The sequence below is a fragment of the Salmo salar genome, chromosome ssa17, assembly GCF_905237065.1.
Source record: "Salmo salar chromosome ssa17, Ssal_v3.1, whole genome shotgun sequence".
In the NCBI taxonomy this organism is placed as follows: domain Eukaryota; kingdom Metazoa; phylum Chordata; class Actinopteri; order Salmoniformes; family Salmonidae; genus Salmo; species Salmo salar.
Genome location: NC_059458.1, coordinates 31,409,894 through 31,429,837, shown reverse-complemented (window position 1 = coordinate 31,429,837; position 19,944 = coordinate 31,409,894). Strand labels below are relative to the sequence as shown.

At 44.6% G+C, this 19,944-nt stretch overlaps 1 protein-coding gene across 11 annotated transcripts in view; it reads left to right on the top strand.

Moving 5' to 3' along the window:
* Positions 1-19,944, top strand: part of LOC106574855 (R3H domain-containing protein 1) — a 49,795-nt gene that overhangs the window by 9,235 nt on the left and 20,616 nt on the right. For 6 of the 11 annotated variants that reach the window (XM_045699430.1, XM_045699429.1, XM_045699433.1 and 3 more), the window contains exons 2-14: positions 2,373-2,602; positions 7,042-7,333; positions 9,159-9,203; positions 10,282-10,377; positions 14,419-14,509; positions 15,444-15,582; positions 15,726-15,866; positions 16,076-16,184; positions 16,767-16,862; positions 16,994-17,019; positions 17,377-17,430; positions 17,545-17,762; positions 19,171-19,518. In XM_045699430.1, the coding sequence (XP_045555386.1) occupies positions 7,094-7,333; positions 9,159-9,203; positions 10,282-10,377; positions 14,419-14,509; positions 15,444-15,582; positions 15,726-15,866; positions 16,076-16,184; positions 16,767-16,862; positions 16,994-17,019; positions 17,377-17,430; positions 17,545-17,762; positions 19,171-19,518 (1,603 nt within the window). In that variant the 5' untranslated portion in view covers positions 2,373-2,602; positions 7,042-7,093. The remainder of the gene's footprint in view (positions 1-2,372; positions 2,603-7,041; positions 7,334-9,158; positions 9,204-10,281; positions 10,378-14,418; positions 14,510-15,443; positions 15,583-15,725; positions 15,867-16,075; positions 16,185-16,766; positions 16,863-16,993; positions 17,020-17,376; positions 17,431-17,544; positions 17,763-19,170; positions 19,519-19,944) is intronic. The other 5 variants (XM_045699438.1, XM_045699435.1, XM_045699431.1 and 2 more) reach the window with 4 other exon arrangements.

Below are 19,944 nucleotides of genomic sequence, written 5' to 3'. Positions count from 1 at the left end.
TACGTGATACATTTTATCTTTCTATGCTTTCCCACGCTTGTTTTCTGTGTGACTGTAGAGCTGGAGAAGACCGCCTCATGGATGTGTCTGTCTGTTAGCTACACAGTATGTTGGATGGATGGATGGCTTTGGCTGCTTTTCTCTGCTCTTGTATTGTTCCATCCTCCTACACACAGTCTGGGTGGGCGGGAGGGAGGGAGAGAGTCTCCTCTCGCTGCTCCCTCCCGCTCTTCCCCCCCAGCACTTGGGCAGGGGGCGAGGTACCGCCCAAGCCTGGTGTGGACCGCCCTGTCTGTGCGTGCAATCAGAATGGCCTCTTGTGCATTCCACAGGAGCAATTTCCTATTCGCTGTGCTAACATAATTGTCATTGAGTGGTCCGTTTACAGCCGGCATATGATTAGTTAGCTCCCATTCCCCTGGCTGGCAGAGTGGCTGTGCCCTTCTGACCTCATTGTAGCTTTTTGAGAATACATTTTCATGGGCAGAAAAGTGTAGCGTGGAAAAAGGCTTAGGCACTTATTCACCACTTCTACAGGCAGGCAGTATGGGTGTGTTTGTACCGTGGGGAATGGAGGTAAAGGGACTGTGAAGTGAAGAGGCTCTTTACAGTTCAACCACTCAGATCAACTCAGAGCCTCAGATTCTGTTGTCAAATACAGAGGAGCTGCTCAGTAACAGGAGACCCAGAGGATTCTACTGGGTGTGTGTGTGTGTGTGTGATCTCTTGAGTACGTATAGACTTCTGGTCTGTTTGTGCCTGCCAGTGTTTATTCGTGTGTGTCACACTGCGTTCCATCTGCATGCATTAAGCCCCCTGTCCCTGACACCCCCTCCCCCATGTGTCACACAGACTGTCCCTGACACAGACTGTCCCTGACACACTGTCCCTGACACCCCCTCCCCCATGTGTCACACAGACTGTCCCTGACACAGACTGTCCCTGACACACCCTCCCCCATGTGTCACACAGACTGTCCCTGACACACTGTCCCTGACACCCCCTCCCCCATGTGTCACACAGACCTGTCCCTGACACAGACTGTCCCTGACACCCCCTCCCCCATGTGTCACACAGACCTGTCCCTGACACAGACTGTCCCTGACACCCCCTCCCCCATGTGTCACACAGACCTGGCCCTGACACAGACCTGGCCCTGACACGGTGATCTCCTGAACTCAGCGGCTAGCTCAGCCTTGCTGTTCCTCCCTGTCCGTGTAGCACAGATCTGACTCCTAATGCAGCTTGTGTCTCTTGCTGTCTGTCTGGTTGGTTGAGTTCTACTGGTGTCACCAGCTATTAGGGCTGAGTGTAGTCATGTGAAGTTCCACACCTCTCTTTGTGTTGCTGCTGACTGCCAGACTGGAGGTTACCTTTGGTCTAGTAGTGTCTGCAGTTTACTGTCAAACCAGGATTTGCATACACAGCAAGGTATGGTGAAAAAGGATTATAAAGAGAGCAGGAATCCACCACTTGACCTTTTATCTGGCAGCATGCATGGGTCTGCTTCCCACTGGCCCGACGGGACTGTGTGGAATCGGGAGACGGACTGTGTGAATCGAACTCAGACGGGACTGTTAATCGAACGGGATTAATCGAACATAATCGGAACATTGAATCGAACGGACTGTGTGAATCGAACGGATTAATCGAGACGGGATTGTGAATCGAGACGGACTGTTATCGGGAACTCATTCAACAAACTTAATCGGGAGACGGGACTGTATCGAGACGGATGTGTGAATCGGGAGACGGGACTGCCTACTGGGTGCCAGAGAGAGCTTACTGTGACGGGCGCTCTGCCCGGTAGATGGCACTGGGCTCTGGGACTAGGAGGAAGGTTGGAGTGGAGTAGAAGAACATGGGCAAATATGTAGAGCCCCTCTGATTGAAGATGGAGAATCTGTTACAGCCCGTCTGTTACCTTCGATGTGAAGCTTCCATGTGGAAAATGATATGTCTGTCAGTGTCCACTCCAAAATTGGTATTCTAAATATCATAGGGTTTTGATTGAAAAGTGTTATCTGCCGTTTTTTACGGCTGTTATTCCTGAATATGTAATGCTGCTCTGTTTTACATAACTGTCACGACAGAGTGGGTTTAGCACGACCCTCCATGCACTCAATGGCTCTGATGGATGAAACCTGTTTTACACATAGGCATGCACAGCCACAATATCACTGTCTCTTTCCCTGTCTCTCTCTCTCTTTCCCCATTTTTCTCTCTCGCACTCACACACGTGATATCCCCTGGACTCTGTCTGTCCATGTCAGCCCTGTCACTGTCAGCGACCTATAACCCCATTCCATCAGTGTTCCCCAGTTCTCTAAGGGTCCTGACCCCCTGACCTCTCCCTTCTCTCCCTGTGACAGGTCTGTGATGGCCATGAGCAGCTTGGAGGGCAGTGCCACCGAGGCCGTTCCGATCTGGACACCAGAGACTCCGAGCTGGTGCTAAGGACATGGGACTCTCCCTCAGAGTTAGCGACAGGCTCAGCAGCACGAGACGTTACAGTGACAAACCAGCGGTGGCGCAGGACTGCTGCTCCCAGAGGCTTCTCACCCCCTGTAGGACGTCACCACCACAGGCCCAGCAGCACCCAGTAAGTAGCTTCCTGTAAGGAGCATAGGCCATTGGCCACAAAGTACATTGGTGGGCCGGGGGAAATTTAAAAACAGCGTTGACATCACTTCAGTCGAGATAGACTGACAGATATTTCAAATCAGCAACGCTGCACTTGAGTAGAAAAGATGTCGTTTGTGTGCCGGAATAACTTAGACCAGCCTGGTGTTATAGTTCTTTCTCTTCAAGATGAACATTTTTGATCTGCCTCTCAGCCAGTTTCCACTCAGTATTCAGTAAAATAACTCAAATAGCACTGCACACTGCAGAACAAAAGAACATACATTTTGTTATTGAAGAGAGCGTGTAAAGGCTTGAAGATGGGTGTGAGAGGAGCAGGTTTGGGGGAGTAACTGAGTACAATGTAATCTGATTTACAAAAAAAAATGTATCAGTTACAATACCAGCTAAAATATTGTAATGAGATACCTTTGAAAAACTAGATGATTACTTTCAAATTCAGAAAGGATGTTTGTGAGAGAAAGAAATGCATTTTGACACCTTTTGGTTTCTCAGTGACATTCAATTCAGCATGGAAAAAAGGTGTTTCAGTTTGTTCTACCTGAGAGAGTCTGACCACCAATCAGAGACCACTATGATGACCACCAATCAGAGACCACTATGATGGATCCTTTTCTAAAAGCCGGTGTGATGCGCTTTACATCATACCTGCTGTATTTCTGTATTTTGGAACTTCTGTATCTTGAAAATTGTATTGCTTATATACCAAACATTTTGGAAATATATCAACAATGGACTAATGAAACACATTATTGGGGAAGTAATCCAAAAGTAACGGAACATAATCAGATTACATTACGGAGTTTGGGTCATCTAAAATTTACATTACTGAATCCAATTCTGGACAGGTAAGGTGCTGTTTTCAAGGAATTGTTAAATATATGAACTATTTGGTTATAATATCAGCACCTCTTGAAGAGCAGAGTCCGACTAACACATCCCATTATTCCATGTTTATCTCTATCAGAGTTCTACAGCAAGGAACTGCATGCTTTTCTTCACTAAACATCAATTGATCATTTAGCCTCACATTATCGCTCAATATTGGCCACCATTAATTGGATATGAGTGATATAAAATAAGTGTAATATACTTGCCTAGTATGAGTGGTTTTAGGTGAATTTCCCATCCTTTGTGGGCTCTGCCTGTCAAGCAGCAGAAGGGCGAATTCGCCTATGTACTGTTATCTGATATTTACTTTGCTAGCTACCTGATGATAATGTTTGCTTTGCTAGCTACCTGATGATAATGTTTGCTTTGCTAGCTACCTGATGATAATGTTTGCTTTGCTAGCTACCTGATGATAATGTTTGCTTTGCTAGCTACCTGATGATAATGTTTACTTTGCTAGCTACCTGATGATAATGTTTGCTTTGCTAGCTACCTGATGATAATGTTTGCTTTGCTAGCTACCTGATGATAATGTTTGCTTTGCTAGCTACCTGATGATAATGTTTGCTTTGCTAGCTACCTGATGATAATGTTTGCTTTGCTAGCTACCTGATGATAATGTTTACTTTGCAAGCTACCGGGAGAAACAGTTGGCCAGACACCTAATGTAGTTTTTTTCTCCAACCAACCTAGCGAAGTTGGCTAACATTATCCCCGTTTCAACATTGTTAATAAGGGTTTAATCAGGATTGCTGATGGGACCACGTCAAATTGGCTAGTTGGTTAACAACAAATCACGTCAATATGGCTAGTTAACATTCAGGGGATAAACTAGATGGCTGTATATAAATATCTATAGTAGGATTGGGCGATTTCCAGATTGTCATATCCTCATACCGTCCTTCTATCACACCGGGATTTACGGTACTACTGGCTTAGTACGCAAAGAAGCCCATTGGGCGTCTAGCAGAATAAAAACAAAATTAGCACAAGTAACAGCACATTTCCATGGAGGTTGCTAGCTAAATATGCTAACGAGTGCAAACGAAAATAAAGAAATTGCGAAGGCAGGCAATGCAGCTCATAAAGTGATACATATATAGGTAGGAGCTACCGAATTATATTTTTGTTGCGTTTAGACATTTTACAAGCGAATGTGAGCGAGAGACATTGTGCAAATGAAAAGTTTTGACCGCATGCTTGTCTGAAGGACACTGTGGCGTCGCTAGGGCAACGGGCCTGCTCTGTTCTGAAGATGGGGGAGCAGCAGACAGCCCAGATCTGAGAGGAAAAACGCAAGGAAGTCAAGCTGCAGTGGCAGCTGTACAGATAACTCATCCAACGGGCTTTGACACCTCAAACACGGCAGAAAACTAACACAATATGATGCCCCGTGACGTTATTAATTCAGCCACGTACTTAGATAACGAGCAAGTTAATCTTAGGTGTCACCCTAACGCAGAAAGATTAAACTTCCTGTGTTTTGTAAATGCAGATCTACAATGCTTCTTATTGTAATATCTGCTCGGCATCAGACTCATTTCGTTCTTCAGTTGCTCTTCTCCACTCAGATGAGAATTCACAAAGGCCAATTCTATCAGCAGACTGCTTTGACTGATGTGGAGCTACTGTTCTCCAATACTTTTCTCTGTGTAGCCAGCCTACTGTTCTCCAATACTTTTCTCTGTGTAGCCAGCCTACTGTTCTCCAATACTTTTCTCTGTGTAGCCAGCCTACTGTTCTCGAATACTTTTCTCTGTGTAGCCAGCCTACTGTTCTCGAATACTTTTCTCTGTGTAGCCAGCCTACTGTTCTCGAATACTTTTCTCTGTGTAGCCAGCCTACTGTTCTCCAGTAGATTTCTCTGTGTAGCCAGCCTACTGTTCTCCAGTAGATTTCTCTGTGTAGCCAGCCTACTGTTCTCCAGTAGATTTCTCTGTGTAGCCAGCCTACTGTTCTCCAGTAGATTTCTCTGTGTAGCCAGCCTACTGTTCTCCAGTAGATTTCTCTGTGTAGCCAGCCTACTGTTCTCCAGTAGATTTCTCTGTGTAGCCAGCCTACTGTTCTCCAGTAGATTTCTCTGTGTAGCCAGCCTACTGTTCTCCAGTACTTTTCTCTGTGTAGCTAGGTTACTGTTCGCCAGTACTTTTCTCTGTGTAGCCAGCCTACTGTTCTCTGGTAAAATGCTACCTTCACCTATCTGAAATTACATGATCAATTGCTAAACTTATGGATCATGAAAAGCATGCAGTTCCTTTCTGTATAACTCTGATGAAGCTAAATGTGGAATTCTGGGAAATGTGTAGTTCTGACTGGTCTTCAGGAGGTGATGCTATTGAAACCAACTAGTTCCATTTATTTAACAATCCCTTCAACGGCACATAGTTGTCAATGGTTTAGAGGCGCTGGTGGTCTCCTTGCCCATCAGCAGTCAAACGGAACGTTCTACACTGTATTGTGCCGTTTTATTGATGACTGCCTATAGAGAGGGCCGTAGAGTCATGGAGTCATTGCACTCTTTGAACATTCTGGAATCCAGGGTGTCAGTGGTATTTATCTATAGCCACAAGCTCTGTCCTCCAATAGTATTGGCTGTGTCTTTCTGGGATTCCTCTATCCTCAAAATGAATTGGTCACTCCCCTCTGACCTTCTCCGCCATGGGGTTTGAGAAGGAATCAAGGAAAGCCAAATTGAGACAGAGGCACAGAGCTACAGTGTTCATGTCAGGGACTGAATCAGATGGGGCCTCTCAACCTCTAATTAAAATCATTAATCACAGCTCTCATAAACCAGATGTCTCCTTCCCTAACCCTCCCATCATCTCCTCTCTATGATGTCTCCTTCCTTCTCCTCTCTCTGCCTCCTTCCCTAAGCCTCCCCACCCCTCTTCTCTATGCTACTGCTGCTGCAAGAGAGAATTGCTGCATAATTAGGCCACATTATTACCAGAAACCACTGCCTTGTCACTGGCCCTGCATTAGCCCCATTACAGTAGTCATTAGATTTCAATAGACGTTTACAATATCTCTTTAGCCCATGTTTTCTCTTTCTCTATTCTCTGTAAATGCATGATATTTCAATGCCCATGTTTTCTCTCTCTATTCTCTGTAAATGCATGATATTTCAATGCCCATGTTTTCTCTCTCTCTTCTCTGTAAATGCATGATATTTCAATGCCCATGTTTTCTCTCTCTCTTCTCTGTAAATGCATGATATTTCAATGCCCATGTTTTCTCTCTCTCTTCTCTGTAAATGCATGATATTTCAATGCCCATGTTTTCTCTCTCTATTCTCTGTAAATGCATGATATTTCAATGCCCATGTTTTCTCTCTCTATTCTCTGTAAATGCATGATATTTCAATGCCCATGTTTTCTCTTTCTCTCTTCTCTGACTGTAGGTAAAATATGTATTTTAGCTCTAATGGAAAATGATTTGCATTTTGATTAGTAAAATCCCAGTCTCTCTCCATCGTCTGTCTGTCTCTGTCTCTTTCTCCATCTCTAGGACCCCAGTAACAGCAGTGTTGTATAGAGACTCTCTGTAAGCTGTGCGTCTGATGAGGATGTCTGATCCTGTTACTGTAAAGGACATCAGTAGGACTGAGACCATGAAGGTTTGTGAGGCTGGAGTGGAGCTGGAGGCAGCAGACTGGACCGGAACCACAACACTAGGAGCAGACAGCAGGCGGAACGGTGTGAAGGACAAACCCAAACAGGCTGGGAGCCTGGTGCTGGAACACAATGCCACCGGTCACCATGACGGAAGCTGCTGTGACAACAAGAGGGAAACGTCACAGGTAAACACACCGGTGTAAACATAAACAGTGCCTTTTAGTGTGGACCAATGAGAAGATCAGTTTTCCATTATCACATCCACAATTTGAACATGTTTTACCACTACTCTGGCAAAAATGTAAATATGGTAATATAATTTAACTATAGTAATGTCATTGAGCTCAGGATCAGTCATTAAAATACTCTACTGTAACAGCTAAAATACGTTGGTGGAAGATGTGCTGATACAGTGCAGCAAAATGTTCCTTTCTCTCAGGGTTGGAGGTAATGTTGACGGGGTATTGTCTCAGGGTTGGAGGTAATGTTGACGGGGTGTTGTCTCAGGGTTGGAGGTAATGTTGACGGGGTGTTGTCTCAGGGTTGGAGGTAATGTTGACGGGGTATTGTCTCAGGGTTGGAGGTAATGTTGACGGGGTGTTGTCTCAGAGTTGCAGGTAACGTTGACGGGGTGTTGTCTCAGGGTTGGAGGTAATGTTGACGGGGTGTTGACTCAGGGTTGCAGGTAATGTTGACGGGGTGTTGTCTCAGGGTTGGAGGTAATGTTGACGGGGTATTGTCTCAGGGTTGGAGGTAATGTTGACGGGGTGTTGTCTCAGGGTTGCAGGTAATGTTGACGGGGTGTTGTCTCAGGGTTGGAGGTAATGTTGACGGGGTGTTGTCTCAGGGTTGGAGGTAATGTCTCAGGGTTGGAGGTAATGCTGGAGGCAGGAGTATAAATGGGAAGCAGGACAAGTAAAAGCGGTTGGTGGCTGGCACCCCAGCCAGACTGAAGAAGACAGATAATCTGGATCTCAAATCCTGGCTTATCTACAAACTTCCTGTGTGTCACCCTGAGAGAGAGACTGAATGGGTGCCGGATGGGGGGAGAGAGGGAGGGGTGTGTTTCTCTCTGTGTGTCTCCTCTGTGACTTTGCCACCATCTGCCCCTGCCACGTTCTCTTTCTCAGGCCAGGTACCTTGTAGTGCAGACGTCAGCGTTTCCTTCTCTCTCCTCTCTCATTGTTCCTTTCCTTTCTGCCCTGTTCAATTATCTGATCTACTGGTGCGTTCACACCTACTGTGAGACGCGCGCGCACACACACACGCCACTCTCTGTCTCTAAGGGTCATACACATGCCTGGAAATGGAAACGGTCCATTTCCATCTTTATTTCATGAATGTTATCTGACCCACCAGCGCAGCGGGGAAAGGAACTGTCCTCTGGTTGGTTTTAGAGGACGGGACCAAGAGAAGAGGGAGTGTCTGTGTGTACAGACGGTGTCTCAGCGGCAGCCCGAGAGGAGCATGGGGCCTGCCATCCGTTCTGTCTAAATCAGACTCAGCCTTCGCCTCTGACTCTCTAGGACTTCTCCCTGTACACACACATACGCAAACACACACACACACACACACACACACACGAAGAGTAGAGGCACTGAGATGTCTCCCCCCCCCGCTGCTTCCTGTTCCTCTCCAACCTCAGACCACTGCTCTTTGCTCTAGTCTACATGACAGGAAAATGGGTCTGAGAGGGAGGGAGATGTGAAAATGATCAGAGAAAATTCAGTTAAATGTACATAGTAGTGAGACAGAACTCTGGGTCTAATTTCTCAGACAGGAAGGTGTTTGAATCACTAGGGTGAGAATTCATCTTGGCCCAAAAAGGGCTCCTCTTCGTGTTTTGTCACATGAGTATATTGATTGGCTGAGCTCTTTAGTAGGATGTACGTTGACGTCCAACATGTATGACGTATGTATTCAGCCTTCCTGTTGTTCTGGACCACAATATTATTTAACCTTGTAGTTTTGTTAGCTAAACTCCTCCTTTTTGTGGTCTGTTTGGGACAGCAGCAGTCTCCTGTATCAGCTGGCCAGCCCGTGATGGGCTCTAAGGTACAGTCGGTGGATTAGCATGATGCCTGGCATGTCTGCCTGGCAACTACCACATACATTATCATTTTATCTCAAGTGTTTCTGCTCAGAAGACTATCTATATTTGTCTGCTGTTGACTTGGTTCTTGTTCTGTAGTGAACAGGGGGGTTCATACTCATTCCGTGGAGGCCCTAGTGTCAGAGGGTTTGTCCTTTCAGTTCAGACCTAGACAACCAGGTGAGTTCTTTACTAATTAGTAACCTTCATTTATCAATCCAGTACAAGGGACCTGCAGACACTCGGCCCTCTGTGGAATGAGTTTGACACGTGATTTAGTCATCCCTTTAAAACCATCCGGTGGAATGAGTTTGACACGTGATTTAGTCATCCCTTTAAAACCATCCGGTGGAATGAGTTTGACACGTGATTGAAGTCATCCCTTTCAAACCATCCGGTGGAATGAGTTTGACACGTGATTTAGTCATCCCTTTAAAACCATCCGGTGGAATGAGTTTGACACGTGATTGAAGTCATCCCTTTAAAACCATCCGTGGAATGAGTTTGACACGTATTTACTTTAAAACCATCCGGTGGAATGAGTTTGACACGTGATTGAAGTCATCCCTTTAAAACCATCCGGTGGAATGAGTTTGACACGTGATTGAAGTCATCCCTTTAAAACCATCCGGTGGAATGAGTTTGACACGTGATTGAAGTCATCCCTTTAAAACCATCCGGTGGAATGAGTTTGACACGTGATTTAAGTCATTCCTTTAAAACCATCCAGACTTGTGGTGCATTAGTATTATTTATCTTCACTTGCATGACGATCAGACGTTTAAACTGACTTATTTACGTGTATTTACATGTTTGCTAACCATCACGTTAGTTACATGCATGGATTGGATTTGATTCACCCAACTCATTTTGAGGTCTGAACATTTTCTGTTGGTCGTGATTGCTTGGTGCTTGCTGGCCTTTACGTCTTGGTTTGTATTTTTACTTGGTCGGTTCGCGTTGGCGTTTTGAAATGATCAACGCACGTCATCTAAAGGAATATATTTTGAACCGTTGTCAATACACTGCACTCTCTCTCAGTCCAAGGCCAAGGTAAAGTTAGTACGGAGCCTGGCTGTCTGTGAAGAGTCCTCTCCTCCCTTTCTAACTGCACACCAGCTGACACCAGATCCTCAGGTAAACCTTTAGACACACGCTCACACACACACACACACACACACACACCTTTGGGTAAACCCCCAGACGACTCCTCCTACCCCATTAGCTGTGGCTCATTTCACAAACATCACTCTGCCTTCACACCAGACACACACAGGAGCCAGCAGCTAGAGGGCCTTGCATTTCATCCAGTCAGCACTAACTTCATCAAAACCACGAGGGTGTTCTCCACCATCAGCCGGTGTGTGTGTGTACCTGCGGTGTGTGTGTGTGTGCGCGTCCTGTATTACTCACATCCATTTTGGAGAACATAGTATTTTCACGTGTCAGAACATGGAGACCTGTGGATTGATATAATTGAATAGTATGGTTGTCACTATGATGTTAGGCTTCCTTCAACCTATTCCTTTGTCACCACTCAAACATGTCCACGGCTAATGGTGTTTGAAGTGATATAGGTTATCTTTTTGGGGGGGGGGGTTTGTCTTTCTGTGTTAAGCTGCAATTTTTTATGCCAATTATTTCTTCTTGAGTGAAAATGTTTCCTTGGTGTGGAGGAGAAATAAATGATTGTAAAGATGCATTGTCCCGGCTGTGAAACGGGTTACTAGGAAACCCTGACTGTGTGTTTAAATGGATAGACTTCCTTGAACTAGTGTGTGAGATTTAACCCCCTCCTTCTGAGTTCTACTTTTATCTTTCTTTCTCTTCTTCCTCCCTCTCTTTTTCTCATCTTTCTCTCTTCCTCTCTCTCTTTTGCCCTCTCTCCACCTGCCCTCCATTCCTCATCTCTTTCATTGTTGCCTTTCTGCAGCAATGTTGGTTCTTTCTTTTGTTAACCTGTTGTGCTGTATCACTACAGCAAAGCCTCCCTGAGAGGCAGAGTATATATTTTTGTATTTAACCTTTATTTAACTAGGCAAGTCAGTTGGGAACAAATTGTTATTTTCAATGATGGCCTAGGAACAGTGGGTTAACTGCCTTGTTCAGGGGCAGAATGACAGATTTGTACCTTGTCAGCTGGGGGATTTGATCTACCAACCTTTTGGTTACTGGCCCAACGCTCTAACCACTAGGCTACCATTTTATATCACTAATGTAAACATTACATCTCCCTTCCAGAAACCACTGGCTCCCAACTTCTTTATCTAGTTGCTTCTATCCTGAAGTCGTATATAATTTAAGCTTCTTGCAGCCAGCACTCTGAATCTGCGTTCCAAATGGCACCCTATTCCCTGTGGGCCCTGGTCAAAAGTAGTGCCCTATATAGGGAATAGGGTGTCATTTAGGTCGCAGGCTGAGTTTCAGTGTGCTGTTCAGCTTTTAGCTCCTCTCTGGTTTTTGTACTAGTGTTGAATAGTGAATGAGAGCAGGGAATGAAGCAGAGATTAAGATGAGTAGCAGGGTTAAACCAAAGGCTGGGATGCTGAGAAGGCCTTGAAACACACAGAATTTGAATGATTGGAATGTACATTTTCATTCAAGTGAGTACTGTCAAATGGTTGTTATATTCTCCTGAACTAACAGTTATTTCCATGCTCGCTAAGCCTTAGACATTTTACAATTCATATTTTAGTAATTTAGCAGACTCTTATCCAGAGCGACTTACAGGCACAGTGAGGGTTAGGGCAAGGGCACATGAACAGATTTTACACCTAGTCAGCTCGGGGATTCCAACCAGCGACCTTTCCATTACTGGCCCAACGCTCTTAACCACTAGGCTACCTGCCACCATTATAAAATACAATCATTCAAGCGAGTTTCAAATGGCTGTGATATGAGGGGCTTTCCCCCCCATTCTAGTCATTTTATTTCTATGCTTGCCTTCCAAAGGGAGTTATTTCATGTGGTACAATAAAGGCAATGATGGATGTTAAGGTGTGGAAGATGGGACGGGCTTTCTATTGGTGGATGTGAAGGTGTAGAAGCTGGGACGGGCTTTCTATTGGTGGATGTGAAGGTGTGGAAGTTGGGACTGGCTTTCTATTGGTGGATGTGAAGGTGTGGAAGACAGGACAGGCTTTCTATTGAATGTATTCTCTTCCCCCAACATAAAGCAGATCTATATTTGACTCAGTATTCACTCCTCTGTAGGTCCATGTACTGTTTGTTTAGTCACATTGTAATGTCAAAATGATGTCCGATTTTTCAGGTGTTTAATGACTAAATAAAACAGTGTTAACGTTGTGATTGACGAGGGGATTATTGCACGTAGAGGAAGGTTTATCGCTCTGTGCAGCACAGGGTTTTAGTTGAGCTGTTATTTGAAATGAAAACGGTGCTCTCGTAGTAAATCAGATGGTTTTTTAAATGAGGTCGGTCGGCATGTACTTGTTTGCACAAACGAAACATGTAAAAACCTTAAATATTTTTTTATTAACTTCTATGGGCTACCCTAGTCAACAGCCAGTGGAATCGCGTGGCGTGAAATACAAATACCTCAAATGCTATAACTTCAATTTGTCAAACATATGACTATTTTACACCATTTTAAAGACAAGACTCGTTAATCTAACCACATTGTCCAATTTCAAAAAGGCTTTACAGCGAAAGCAAAACATTAGATTATGTCAGGAGAGTACCCTGACAAAAATAATCACACAGCCATTTTCAAAGCAAGCATATATGTCACAAAAACCAAAACCACAGCTAAATGCAGCACTAACCTTTTGATGATCTTCACCAGATGACACTCCTAGGACATTATGTTATACAATACATGCATGTTTTGTTCAATCAAGTTCATATTTATATAAAAAAACAGCTTTTTACATTAGCATGTGATGTTCAGAACTAGCATACCCACCGCAAACTTCTGGTGAATTTACTAAATTACTCATGATAAACTTTCACAAAATACATAACAATTATTTTAAGAATTATAGATACAGAATTCCTTTATACAATCGCGGTGTCAGATTTTAAAATAGCTTTTCGGTGAAAGCACATTTTGCAATATTCTGAGTACATAGCCCGGCCATCACGGCTAGCTATTTTGACACCCACCAAGTTTGGGGCTCACTAAACTCAGAATTACTATTAGAAAAATTGGTTTACCTTTGCTGTTCTTCGTCAGAATGCACTCCCAGGACTTCTACTTCAACAACAAATGTGGTTTTGGTTCCAAATAATCCGTAGTTATATTCAAATAGCTCCGTTTTGTTCGTGCGTTCAGGTCACTATCCGAAGGGTGACGCGCGAGCGCATTTTGTGACAATTCTTTTAAAAATATTCCATTACCGTACTTAGAAGCATGTCAAACGCTGTTTAAAATCAATTTTTATGCTATTTTTCTCGTAAAATAGCGATAATATTCCAACCGGGCAACGTTGTATTCATTCAAAGGCTGAAAGAAAAAAATGGAGTAGTCTCGTGAATGCGCATCTCAGTCTCACTGTCCCCAGGCTGACCACTCACAAACTCTGCTGCTTCTGCTGTTCTTTGCCCAGAGACAGCAGACACCCCTTTCCACTTTCTGGCGGCTTTACAGAGCCAATGGAAGCCTTAGAAAATGTCACGTTATAGCACAGATGCTGTATTTTCGATAGAGATGCAACAGAAGGACAACAAATTGTCAGACAGGGCACTTCCTGTATGGAATCTTCTCAGGTTTTGGTCTGCCATAGGAGTTCTGTTATACTCACAGACACCATTCAAACAGTTTTAGAAACTTTAGAGTGTTTTCTATCCAAATATACTAATTATATGCATATTCTCGTTTCTGGGCAAGAGTAGTAACCAGTTTTAAATCGAGTACGTTTTTTTTATCCGGCCGTGCAAATACTGCCCCCTAGCCCCAACAGGTTTAACTTCCAACCAAGTGTGCGATTGTGAAGCTAATTAGATGCAAATTCTTAATGTGACATGCTAATTAATTCTGTCTGTATTTTAATTTTAGTGTACTTCTCATATGGCACCCTATTCCCTATGTAGTGCACTACTTTTGACCAGGGCCCATAGGGAATAGGCTGCAATTTAGGATACAGACGTAATCATGGGGATATTAGCTAGTAGCTACCACTGAAGTTTTTATTTCTTACTCTTCAAATTCACATCCAGATATCCCAGTCCTTTGATAAGGAGGAGCTGTCTGCCAAGGAGGAGAAGGTGGAGAAACCAGAGAAGATGCCCAGGAAAATGCTGTCAAGAGGTGTGTGGGTGTGGGAGAGTTGGCGCAGAGGTTGATTGTTATCTTTGTGTTGTAAATAGTGAGAGAGAATATAATGGTCTTCCCTGCCTTCACAGACACGGTTGTGTTTGTATGTTACAATACAAGACCTTGGAGACATGTTGTGAGGTTTAGTCTAGAGAACTAATGAACTGATTCCGGAACATGGAGCTCTCTGAGAAATCCAATATAGAATCCTAGGAGACTATGGGTGCGTTCGTAAATTCACTCTGGCTATCTACTCCCGATTTCAGAGCACTCACGTCGGAGTGTTCCAGAGCGCACAATAACCTATTTTTATTTATATATATATATATTTTTTATTTACTAATCTACAACAACCATTGAATATCAATATAGTATTGACTATGACCGGTTAAAGTGTATTTGGAAAGTATTCAGACCCCTTGACTTTTCCCACTTTTGTTACGTTACAAACTTCTTCTAAAATTGATTTAAATTGTTTTTTTCCCCTCATCAATCTACACACAATACCCCATAATGACAAAGCATTTTTTGCAAATGTATTCAACTATCACATTTACACAAGTATTCAGACCCTTTACTCAGTACTTTGTTGAAGCACCTTTTGCAACGATTACAGCCTTGAGTCTTCTTGGGTATGACGCTACAAGCTTGGCACACCTGTATTTGGGGAGTTTCTCCCATTTTTCTCTGCAGATCCTCTCAAGCTCTGTCAGGTTCGATGGGGAGCGTCGCTGCACAGCTATATTCAGGTCTCTCCAGAGATGTTCAATCGTGTTCAAGTCCGGGTTCTGGCTGGGCCACTCAAGATCATTCAGAGACTTGTGCTTAGTGTCACTCCAGAGTGAATTTACGAACACAGCCCATAGTCCACAAAGATGTGTTGTGTATAGAGCACCATTACCAGAATGATTGGTCCTCTTGTGTCTAGATTCCAGCCAGGACTACACAGACTCTACTGGAATAGACCTGCATGAGTTCCTGGTCAAAACTCTTAAGAACAACCCCAGAGACAGAATGATGCTGTTGAAGTTGGAGCAGGACATTCTGGATTTTATCAGTAATAATGAGTAAGTTATTTAACAAATACATTTATTGATTGATTTAATGTATTTTATTAATTTATAGTTAATGCAAGTTTATTCGAATTCAATTCTATAGTTGCATTATTTTAGCCTTTCAGTAAAGCTCATTCAGCTCTTGTGTTTCCTAGAAGCCAGAAGAGGAAGTTCCCTCCCATGACGTCGTACCATAGAATGCTGCTACACCGAGTGGCTGCCTACTTTGGCATGGATCACAATGTTGACCCCACTGGGAAGTCTGTCATCATCAACAAAACTAGCAATACAAGAATGTATGTTTTTCATTTGGTACCAGTCAGTTTAAAAACATTTTATAATACATTATTTTCAGGATTTATACTGAACCACAATAATACATTTTGTTAGATTCTATGAAGCTTAAATACATCAAATTGCTTTGAAAGTAGAAAGTATGTATTTGGTGTAGATTTTTTTCCCCCCACGCCTCTAAACTTCCAGCAATGTAAATTCTCTTCCACAGACCAGATCAAAAATTCTCAGAACATATAAAAGACGACAAAACAGATGATTTCCAAAAACGCTACATTCTCAAAAGAGACAACGCCAGCTTCGACCGGGAAGACGGCATGGTAGGGTGTTTCTGTGTTCCAATCAAATGTCACGCTGTGTCCCAAATGACACTCTATTCTCTATATAGTGCCCTATGGGCCCTGGTCAACAGAAGTAAAGTATATAGGGAATAGTGTGCCATTTGGGATGTATTCTCAGCGATATGTCTTTGAGAGGGTGACAATCTGGTGCTGCTGTTCCGGCTGCTGGCTAGGCTAAGCTGTGCGGAAGCTGCTGGCTAGGCTAAGCTGCGCGGAAGCTGCTGGCTAGGCTAAGCTGCGCGGAAGCTGCTGGCTAGGCTAAGCTGCGCGGAAGCTGCTGGCTAGGCTAAGCTGCGCGGAAGCTGCTGGCTAGGCTAAGCTGCGCGGAAGCTGCTGGCTAGGCTAAGCTAAGCTGCGCGGAAGCTGCTGGCTAGGCTAAGCTAAGCTGCGCGGAAGCTGCTGGCTAGGCTAAGCTAAGCTGCGCGGAAGCTGCTGGCTAGGCTAAGCTGCAGCTGCGCGGAAGCTGCTGGCTGGGCTAAGCTGCAGCTGCGCGGAAGCTGCTGGCTAGGCTAAGCTGCGCGGAAGCTGCTGGCTAGGCTAAGGTTGTGCATGTGCTTGCAGATACGAATGCGCCTGAAAGACGACAGGAGAAGCAAATCTATCGAGGAGAGAGAGGAGGACTATCAGAGAGCCAGGGACAGGATATTTGCACCAGATGTGAGATTTTGGCTAATCAATTTAGATTAATGATGCATTTGTGTTTATTTTGAAGTAAAATATGGATATGCTTTATGGACTGCAAATGACATGTAAGTAAGACATTGAAATAGATGTATTTTTTTCCACAGGGAGATCATTTCCATCTAGATGGAAGGTAAATATCATTCACATATCAGTCTAATCTGACACTTACAACGTTTGACTGGTTGGTCCAACGTGGACGGTTTGACTGGTTGGTCCAACGTGGACGGTTTGACTGGTTGGTCCAACGTGGACGGTTTGACTGGTTGGTCCAACGTGGACGGTTTGACTGGTTGGTCCAACGTGGACGGTTTGACTGGTTGGTCCAACGTGGACGGTTTGGCTGGTTGGTCCAACGTGGACGGTTTGGCTGGTTGGTCCAACGTGGACGGTTTGGCTGGTTGGTCCAACGTGGACGGTTTGGCTGGTTGGTCCAACGTGGACGGTTTGATATCCTTTGATAATGTTGCATGGTCGTCTCCCCATGCAGGAGCCCTGATGAAGAGGCTTGTATCAGCACACAACAGAGACGGCAACTCTTCAGGTACTTCCTTTCTGTCACAGATCTCTCTCCCACACACCCACACACACACACACACACACACACACACACACACACACACACACACATATATCTATCCATCCCTTGTTTTCTCAGACTAGGGGACGGGCGATCAGCCAGCAGTAGACAGAGCAGCTCTGAGAATGACCCCAAGAACTGTGATGCCCGGCCGTGGAGCAGCACTGATTCAGACAGCTCCAACCGTAACCTGAGGCCGACCATGACCAAGGCCAGCAGCTTCAGCAGCATCTCTGTCCTCATCAGAGGAGACAGCTCAGCCAGCAGCAAGAGCACCGGACGCCTCTCCAAAACAGGCAAGTATTAGGGGGAGGGTGGGGGGGGGGGGCACTGGCTCATGCACACGTAGTCAAATGCACGTGCGACGTATCGTGTCCAGTCTGCTTTGTTCCACAGCACAGTGAAGCACCTGTTTTAATGACAGAATGAACCCTAAGAATGAAGAAAAAAATGTGTTCTGTGTCCATGACTACTTGGTGGTAACCGATTTACCCCAAGTGTGGTCAGTCACCCCTAGACAATGTGATGCACTAGTTTCTGACTGACATGAGTTGGAATTGGTCCTTCACTGTGTGTGTGTGTGTGTGTGTGTGTGTGCACCATCCCTGTTTAATACAGGCATACTGGGGGAATGGAGAGCCAGTTTTCTTTGTTTATGCTGTTTTGGTTCCTCCTCCGTTCCTTGTCTTTTCGATCATATTTGTTGTTGTTGCTGCCTCTGTTCTAGAGGCTTTTCTTTTAGGTTTCATGTGATTCCATTTTCACAGTGCACTGACTGCCAGACAGACAGCTTTTTCCTTGAGTTTTTTCTTTAACGTTGTTTACGAAGATGGGGCTCACTTTGTGCAGCACAACATCTGCTGTGCTGTTACTGGGAGGCCGTTTTGTGTTCCTGTTAGCTCTGTCCTGTGGCTCATCTCTTCTGCATGCAGTGCATGTCATCTTTTTGGTTCTTTGCCATCGTTTAGCATCTTTGGTTTTAGCTTTTTTTCTCTTTTTGTTTTAGTATCCCCCATTTCTTTAAGTGCTGGTTGTTTAGTTTGTGTAGAAAACATGAAGAATGATGGCCATCACAATTCTGAATTCATTGGCTTTTACTGTTGGCAAGACGGAGACGTCTTTCTCACCTCTCCAGTAGTACGTCCAGAGAGACCAAACTTGGGCCCAGTTTTCCTCTTTTGTCTGTCCAGATTTCAAAGCTCCTGATGGCTTTGCTTTTGACATCAAATATTGGAGGTTTGCGTACGTGCCAGAAGACCAACTCTGACGTTGTAAACCAGGAAAATGTGTCTGTGGCTGCATTACTGACAAACTAATAACATGTTTGTGGTTATACTCTTTAAGATATGGACCACTTAAAATTACAGTTGATATGGGCTCATGCAAGATGCCCACAGAGGGACAAATATCACCTATAGCCAATGAATTCACTCACCGTGTGTCCCACTTTTGAATGGACCAATGGCTATCCTGCTTCTACTCCTGTTACTGCAGAAGTGACCAATAGCTGTACCCCTGCCCGGAGGCTGGCTGTGCATGTGCTACAAGCCGCTGCCTCTTTTTTAACTTTTATTCACCTTTTATTTAACCAGGCAAGTCAGTTAAGAACAAATTCTTATTTACAATGATGGTTACACTATAGGACGTCTTTCGTGATCCTCTCTGTAGGACGTTTAGTGATCTTTTCATCCCTCCCTCCTCTAGGTTCTGAGTCTTCTAATAGTGTAGGGTCTTCTACGAGTTCCATCTCTCGCCCCCAAGTACTCCACCTGCCTCTCCCTGTCCCAGCTGCTCTAACCCAGGCAGCCGGCCCTGTCAGGGGCCCCAGCACGGTGCAACCAACACCTTCCTCCTCCTCTGCGTCCTGCGCTGCCACGGCCCCCAGCTGTAGTAGGACTTCTGTGCACTGTGATCGGGGCAGCAGGAATGGCACGGCGCCTGCATCCGGCCCAGCGCCAACCCAGGCCACTGCTAATGCTACTAGTTACTATTTTCTTCCCCCGGAAGCCACAGGGATACCGCCTGGCAGTATACTGGTCAACCCACACACAGGTTGGTATCTTCTGATCAGGGTTGGTCCTCATCCCTCAGTTCATATCGGCTGGATTGGCCTGTCTCTGTGTGCTGTCTTTATATAGGCTGGATTGGCCTGTCTCTGTGTGCTGTCTTTATATAGGCTGGATTGGCCTGTCTCTGTGTGCTGTCTTTATATAGGCTGGATTGGCCTGTCTCTGTGTGCTGTCTTTATATAGGCTGGATTGGCCTGTCTCTGTGTGCTGTCTTTATTTTGGGTTTGATGTGATGTTTGGTCCTGGTTGGTTTTGATCATAGTTCTTGTAAAACAAACTTCTTATTCAGTCTATTAGTCTGTCTGCTCTTCTCTTAGACTGTTGCTGAAATTTCTCAAACTACATATTTTGTTTTGGATCAAATATATATCAAAGCCTTTCCAGATTGAATGAATGGACTAAGGGAGTT